This window comes from Saccostrea cucullata, unplaced genomic scaffold (assembly GCF_032062105.1).
Source record: "Saccostrea cucullata isolate Sc308-1 unplaced genomic scaffold, CSIRO_AGI_Scuc_v1 ctg12184, whole genome shotgun sequence".
Taxonomy (NCBI): domain Eukaryota; kingdom Metazoa; phylum Mollusca; class Bivalvia; order Ostreida; family Ostreidae; genus Saccostrea; species Saccostrea cuccullata.
The window spans coordinates 8566-17089 of NW_026921979.1; the positions used below are offsets into that span (position 1 = coordinate 8566).

At 29.1% G+C, this 8524-nt stretch overlaps 1 protein-coding gene across 1 annotated transcript; it reads left to right on the plus strand.

The window, feature by feature from the left end:
- Positions 1–1216: 1216 nt before the first annotated feature.
- Positions 1217–8158, plus strand: LOC134261001 (uncharacterized; the record flags this gene model as incomplete). The annotated part of the gene is made up of 8 exons (XM_062743497.1): positions 1217–1311; positions 3135–3248; positions 3477–3656; positions 4765–4869; positions 5014–5080; positions 7397–7650; positions 7736–7788; positions 7975–8158. Coding segments are annotated over exons 3-8 (841 nt in total), but the record flags the coding sequence as incomplete, so codon positions are not given.
- Between the last annotated feature and the right edge of the window lie 366 nt (positions 8159–8524).

Sequence of the window (8524 nt, forward strand, 5' to 3'; positions counted from 1 at the left end):
GTAAAAACTTCTGTTCTCTGATTTACTATGATAAAAACTTTGGAACTTAATTTACTTTATTGAAATCTTTTAAGCTTAGAATACTAAGGTAAAATATAGTTAACAATTGTTTACTGCAGCGTTCAAAAAACGTCAATTTTTGGTAGTAATTTATAAGAGACTATTTATTAGATATATAAAAAAGACAGTTATCTACATTATTATACTTTGTTAAGTTTGTAAAATGCATTTCCTATCTTTATCTGACAGGAGAGATAAATCCCAACATGTATATTTGAAGTACACTGTTATTGCCTGTCTCTATCCTTTGGAGATATGAATATTTCGTATATCACACAGACAGGGCCAGGCTATATTTTTATATAATTTAATTTCACTTGTATCAAGCTATTTCGCGGTTTATAAAGCGTAATCTGCCCCAAGTTATGTTATATCGTATAACATAAGTTGAAATTAGCTTCATTCCTTAATTAAAAACAGTCAGTGATATTTACTACAGCTCATCGTCTTAGGTCACCAAGGTTAAATGATCTATTGATTTATATTTGCATTCCCTCTGTCGGCTACTGTCTTTTGTCATAATTTATTCTTGATCATTTTTTTCAGCAATTTTTCATTACCATTGATCATATTATAGCAAAGTTTGATTCATAGCTTTCAATATAGGTTTCTAGAAATAGAAATTGACATTTTTAGCAAAAAAGGTCATTTTTCATTATTTTTTTTTTATTTCAATCATTGCCCATTATGTTATGATACAATGTGTGCATTATAATTCTAACTTGTTATGGTGTTTTTGGTAGGGAAAAAAACATTCCGAAAATTTAATGAGTGAGGTATTCTTAAAGATAATGGTTTGATTAAAATGGAGACTAGAATAACCTTTTTATCAACAATGGATATTATTCTAAAAACCAAAAAAAAAAAAAAAAAAAAAAAAAACAGCCAGAAGTATAAATAATGAGCTTATATTTTCAAATACCCTGTTTATTTTCATTCTGTTTTTATTTATTTTTATGATTTTTTTTTTGGTTTTGCTAAATTGTTTTTATTCCTTTTATATATACATTATCATTTTTGGCTAAGCCCCACACAGACTGTAAACAACACAATAGATTTACTCCTATTTATATTTACAAATATGTGTAGTAGAAAAGCAGGTGTGTTAAATTTATAAATAGGTAACCCGGATATTTAAACCAGTTAAGGTCACTTATGAAGCATTGAACTTTAGGTGAAGGTATAACTAGTCTTTGTGGAACAATGAAAATGGATTTTTTTAGTTTACTGGTCATTGCATGATTGCAGAAGGTAAAAAGCCATAGGTAAAAAGGTATTACGATCTGTTTACCTATTTATGTGTTATACTTTTAAATAACAATATAGATCTACTTTCGTTTTTGATTATGTGGTAACCGTTTAGATTTCTTCCTATGAAAATTAATGGTTAACGATTGGAAATTGCTTGGAAAAAGGAAAGAAGCAAAATATACATATACAGTTCTTAAAAGGAATCTATGTATCAATCCACTGTAATTCTACACTATATATGACTATGTATTGCAAGCTAATGAAAGTGCACATGTAAATATATCATACTCATTTTATTTACGGCTGAGACACAGGTGCTTCTGTACCCGATCAAACCTGCATCCCACCAAACCTTATGCACATGCATATCTTTGGTCCAATTGTCTTTTGTTATAAATCTATTTTCTACCGCAAATCCATATTGAATTTCATTTGGAATTTTTAAATAAGTTAATCAACATTCCACTAAATAAGTCATGCCCAGTCTATCATAAAACCAATCATATGTTGTTGTTGTTGTTGTATTCTTTTAAGAAAAGGCTTATCCATTCGGAGGGTGGGCTGTTCACAAGCACCTGTGCATTAAACTGTCATGTATCAGCATGGTAACCCATACGTTTATATATTTGTTAGTGAAGCGGTTCTTAGAAATTTGTATAAAAGGTATTTTCTGTAAATCGACAAAGAAAGCTATTTGATCTATTATTACCCACTATAGAAATATATAATTTGAAGATAAGTGGGCATGTTACGAGAGCGCAGCTATACCAACGTGTAAAGTTCAGGTTTGAGATACACGTAGATGTAAGCATTTGCCTGACTTTTCTTGTTTTCAATTATATGTTATATGTGTTCTTATGAATCCTTATCATAGAATTATTTATTTTTCAAACTAAATTAAATATATGTATTCCACTGAATGCTCTTCTACATTTTATATTGTCACTAACGAAGAACTTCAAACATTTATGACATTCAAGGAACCTTCATTTACATGAATATGGTTATAGATATGCATTGTCTTAATATACGTTATATAAAGCAAAGTATATGCAACAGTAAGTATTTTACGATATTTATATTTTTAAATCTCTTTATGACCAATTATCCAACTACTCCAGGAATGGTACGACCTGAATATTTGATAACACAACTTTTATCACATGTTTGCCCATAAAGTCTAGATATGATTATTTTCAACAAAAATCATCTAAATGGTTACATTTAATGTCTTAAACATATAATTAAGAATAATCATCAGTTACTCTGAAAACTAATTGAATTATAGATGTTGGATACAAATGTGATAGGGTGGTAATGATTAATTCATGATCTCTCTCAGCATCATCAAAAGACTCTAATGAAATAAATATCTTTTCAAAAGTTTAAATTAACTTCCCTCTTAGTCTTAAACACTTTAATAAAATATCTTGTTATTAAGTTTAAATTAACTTCAGTCAGGGACTTAAATTAAGTTTAAATTAACTTCAGTCAGGGGCTTAAACACTTCCTTGGACTTTTTTCGAAGGGACCATGATCCAAAAGCAATGTTTGTACATGTAGACACCGACTGTCTAAGTCCTATATTTATGAAACCTAACCAAAACCTTTTAGAAGTTTAAGATTAAACCTATTGTCATTTTCATGTACAATTGTGCATCATACAATCATTGAAGTATGTTTCAAGAATTTTATATTATATGTTATTAATCTCAAATATTTTGTTTCAAATATATTGACAATGTTTTCTTATTTGTAATTAGATATGCATCTGAAAGAAAAAAAATGAAAAGGATTTTAATCTATAAAAAGAATGTTTACAGGGTTTAAGACATGGACTTCGGAAATTTCACGCATGGTACCAGATTCCGTACCTGTCATTAGGCATTTCCTTTTACCGAAGACTATACGGGCCTGGGGACCTTTTTGTTGATCAAGTGAGTATTTTATTATGATGTGATTTTCAAGAATTCAAAGTTTATAATAAAAAGTTGATATTTTAAGAACGCTGAATGTCTGAACTAATGAAAACAACTTACCTTTCATTTACTGACATCAATATTTATTTTTTTTTAAAAAAATCAATTTAAATACATGTAAATAATAGTTTGTGTTTATTTATAAAATTTATGCTATTTTGATGAATTTTCATATTTCCTCCAAAGAAATGGAAAACATTGTGGACTCGTGTCCACATAATATGACAGAGGTACTGGAATCCTCCACCAGGCTTGATTGTGGTCATGATCAGTATGGGAATGATCAGTATATCTGTGTGCCCAACAAAAACAAAACAGGACTCGTAGAACTGTGTTACAGTGGGATCATGGGGATAATAGAACAAGGTGAGTAATCACGTAGTCAAGGCAATATATAACAGCATTTCAAGTACGATTTTGTTAATGACATAAATCATCTTTTGTTTCATAAGTACATTGTAATTATAAATATTGTAGAATGTAAAATACATTGCAAGTTAAAATATTGTCAATAGAACTAATCTTTCAAAATGCTATCAGTTATTTAAATATATTCTTTTCTCAGAAATCACAATCCCTTACAAAAATATCAAAGTCATCTCATGTCATAGTTTACCATTGATGGCTATAGTAAATCAATTTTACTAGTTTACTTCAAAATACAGATATATGTACATGTTTATTATGTATATTTAAATTTTACAAGAAATTTGGTGATACCAACTTCTACGTATACTTTCGGAATATCTACATATTCTGTTTACAAAAAAATTACATCTTTGCCAAGTAATTAAGAATATAAAGCATCTAAATCTTCAAAAAAGTTCGAGACTTGAAATTGATTTTCAAAGTAATGTAACAAAGTATTTACTACAGGTACATGTAACTATAGTTAATTTTGACAGAATTTAAAAAAACGCAATATTACTCTTAAAAATTTTATTTTTATTTAAAGATCTGTGTTACCTTTAAGAATTCATTATAATGTCATGATCGTGAAATTATTGATATAAGTATTAGACTGTTTTACAAAAGAACTTGGGGAAAAGACCAATAGTTTTTATTAATTGTAAACATTTGCAAAAGTAATGATAAATTTTAAAATTGCTATCCTGCAAATATGTTTCTTAGTAAATAAATGCAAATAAAGAAGTGTAAGAAGTATAAATTTTGGTCTTACATACAAGATCTTTTGTAAAACGGACCCTGCATGAACTATAATACAAGGTTACATATAAGGAAAGCTAGTAATGCTTTTTTTCGAATACAACTGAAATTATTAATAAAGGTATAGGATTATTCAAAATATATTTCACGAAAGATAGTTTCTAATCAAGTTGATGAAAAATGAACTCCGAAACATCTTATTAAAATGTTGATTGATAAATGTATTGCAGCTCTTTCTACTTTCTCCCGACTTTGTGTTTTGTTTTGTTTTTTACTAATGAACCTTGCCATTTATTATATAATTAAGGTTACTGTTTGGAGACCGATGGACAAAAACTTGTTCAATTTGACTGCAGTAGATTTTCATCAGGCTGTCCGAGGGGATATTATCGAAGCAAAAAGATATGCCAATGTAATTTCAAGATTCTTAAAAAAAAATCAGTGAATTTAGTTTGAAATTGCCATAACAAAACAATTTTTTATGGATTTTTTAAATACAAATTTGTCTTGTGAATTCATTGAATCATCTAAATTTTGTTAATTTTTTTAAATTTAGATCCTGCTTGTCAAGGCATCAATACTGAACAAAATTGTTATTTTGCTGAAACCTCATGTCCAAATAAGTAAGTTTATACCCTGGTGGAGTATTTCTTTTCTTTCTAGATTTCTTTTTTAAAATTATACCTGATTAAAAAAATAATCAATATGTAATTTTATTTTAATAAAGTAAACTGATACTTAAACCATCCAGCTACATGTAGGATGAATTAAAGGATTGAGAGAAAGTTTGTATGTAAAGATGCTTAATCAAGTATTAAATTTTGAATTACCTACTAAAGAAAGTTTTAACTACTTAAGAAAGTCTTCACTTCAAAATTATGGTCTTTGATTCATGTGCATGTTTGTAAAGTTTCCGTCCAGACCATTTAAATTTTCAAGATTATAGGTTAAATTCTATTCTTTGTCATCTTTAGATTATCTTAGACATATATTCGTTATATTTTCTTATCGAACGGTGTTATGTGTTCGTCTGTCCTGTTTCGGATAGCTGTAAATGTTATAGGCCACTTATGTTTTCATGAATCACTGGAACACCTTAAAGTATTCCTATCGTACCTTAAATAAAATGAAAAATATTAAGACTAACAAGAAAAAATCCCCGATTTACTATTTTTTTTTCATTTGCCACTGAGCAAGGAAATGTGAATCTTAAGATGAAAAATTTATTACAAACTAGTATTGATTCGTGGTAGTTTTCATTTACCTATTTCGGGTCGGCTTATTCTCATTTTACTATATATGTACTCCAATGGCCTATCACTTTTTTTGGAAAATACCTTGTGAACGTCTACAAAACAAAGATTTTTTCCCAATTTAACCAAACTACAAGTACTTGGAATGGGGTATCAATAGTTAAAACTTTAATGCAAATATATCTACCAAATATCACTGTAAGAATGATTTAAGTACATGTAAACATTTATGTATTGGAAGAACCAGGCACTTGTACTTCACGATTGTTTGCTACGACTGCCTTAATTTTAGATTTTCTTTAAATTCAATATCATTCTATGAAGCCAGTTCCTGTGAAAACAAGCAACATTTCTAAAAAGAAAAAGAAATTCGATTAGGATTTTTGATGCTGTTTTCAAATCTAAATGTCTCTTTTAAACAAAAGAGGCGTTGTTACCTTTTAAGTTTTCTACCTACTTATGCGCATATTTGAACGTGCACTACACATTCTGTGACTTGTCTGTTGATATTTTAATGCCGTTTAACATGTAGGTATAGATCAACTTTATTTGATTTATTTCTTAAAGAAAAGTAGAATAAATAAAATAAAATAATTAAATAAATTGCTTGAAACTTAACATCCTAAATTATGTAAAATAATCTCATTTTCAGACATCAATTGGCTAATTTTTATTTCTAAGGCTCTGGCTACAAACTTTCACTTACGTATAGATGTCATTTTACAATTTATAGGAACATGTAGACAACGTGTCATCACTAAAATTGGTGACGTGATACAATGTACGTGATTATATGAGAACACTACATATATGAATGTATGAAATCTCGACCTCCCTTGTTTGTCTTAATGTACTCGTTCGAGCCAATTGCCAAAGTGAAAGTCTTTCAATACATACAAACAACATTCACAAATGTAAAAAAGTGCTCTTATTACATAAACAATACAAGAATAAAAATGAATGATATAACCTTTAAGGTTCGGGTTTCTTTTTTAACCCTATCTCGTGTAGCATTTGTTGCTGTAACATATCATTTGCATCTCATTTACCGCAATGTTTTTGTCAATTTATCTTTGTGCCCCTCCTTATAAATTTCTAAATATCGATTGAAAATAAACTTTACTATCAATAGCAAATAATGTCTTATGGAATTTCTTTTTATTTAAGATTAGCATACAGACATGTACAATCATTCAGAGTTATTCTAATAATATATTTACTTGTACATTGTGTATAATATTTGAAAAAAAAATAATTTCCCTGTACTTACCTGACATAGCTGTAACTTTATTCAAATATTCTGAGATGTTGCATATTCTTTTCTACCTTTAAGAAATATATATCTGTTAGTTGCTTTAATATTGCCTTAAAGTGAGACTTTTTTATTATGGCTAAGCAAAATCTGAAAATCGCTTTCAACTCTGATGGAAAACTAAGTCGAGATTCATTATAGTATTGACTTTCACTTGATATAAATATCTTTTGTGTTGCCCATGCACTCTTTGGTTCTGAACAAATTTTAGCCAACTCCATTCCGACCACAAACATTATCTCTAAACTAAACATGTTAGGGGGAACTCCTCGACCCACTTGTCTCATATCTAATACCGTCAGTTTAGAAAGCATTTGGGTTTTCATATCCTTTTTACCTCAGGTTTGCATAACCAAACTTCTTTTTTATATCAGCTCATGGAGCACTGGTACCAGCAAGACAACATTTGATTTCCAAACAACAACACCTGCTCCTCAATACGACCCATCATATGCAGCAGAGATTGCAGGTGGTCTGTCTGCTGGAGTGTTTTTATTCGTTGTTATTCTTACAACAGCTGTTGTCCTTTGGAGAAAAAGAAAGAATCAGAAAAATGAGGTACATAAAGGCAAACCATGCATGCTCTTCAGACGGAAACATATTGAATATGATGAGGATAATTGGCAAGGTTTGTGTTTCTAATTATAGCAGATATATCTCTGAATTTTAAAGGCATTTTTGAACTTAATATATCTCTTCCATTCTTTTTGAAGTTGAAAATGAGAAGATGTTGCCAGGAGAGACGACAGAAACTCAAGGTTATCTAGTTTGTGAAAATATATCTGAGATTAGTCCTTAACTCTAAATCGATTTACATTGAAGTGTTTATTTCATGAGATGTTGAATTTCTCTTTATTTCAAAAATATAGTTACTATAACTGAGACGATTTATCACAATACACAAGAAAAGATTGAAAACAAGACACAAGAGCAAAGTAACAAAAATGTGCAGGATCAAATTGACAACAATTTAAAAGAGCAAATCAGCAAAACTACGCAGGAGGGAATTGATAACAACATGCAGGAGCAATTTAACACCAATACGCCAGAGCACAGAGAAAACTACAGGGAAATGGACTTCACTGGTGATTCCTCTACTGAGTCGCTACTGTCTTTTACTGATCCTGAGGATGAAGGTACCACAGAAATTAATTTTCCAAAACTCATTACATCACATGCTTTGCAAGTATATCTTTACAGATAGATATCAAATTGGAATGCAATGAATGGATAACTTTTTTTCTCGTTTTTACGTGTCACTATTTTTATTTTTAATATAAATTCATTAAATTTTGAAAATGAAATATGCGTTTATAAAGGATAATTTTAGATGTGCAGAAATGAAAAAAGGTGGTATTCTTTTAATTTGTTTTGCTTTTCCAAAATATACTTCCAGTATTATTTAGTCTCTTATCCTCAACTTTCTCTATGATAAAGAAAAATAAAACAAAATTTATGATTTAACCATCCATTCAAGTCATTTGTATTAATGTATTTAATAC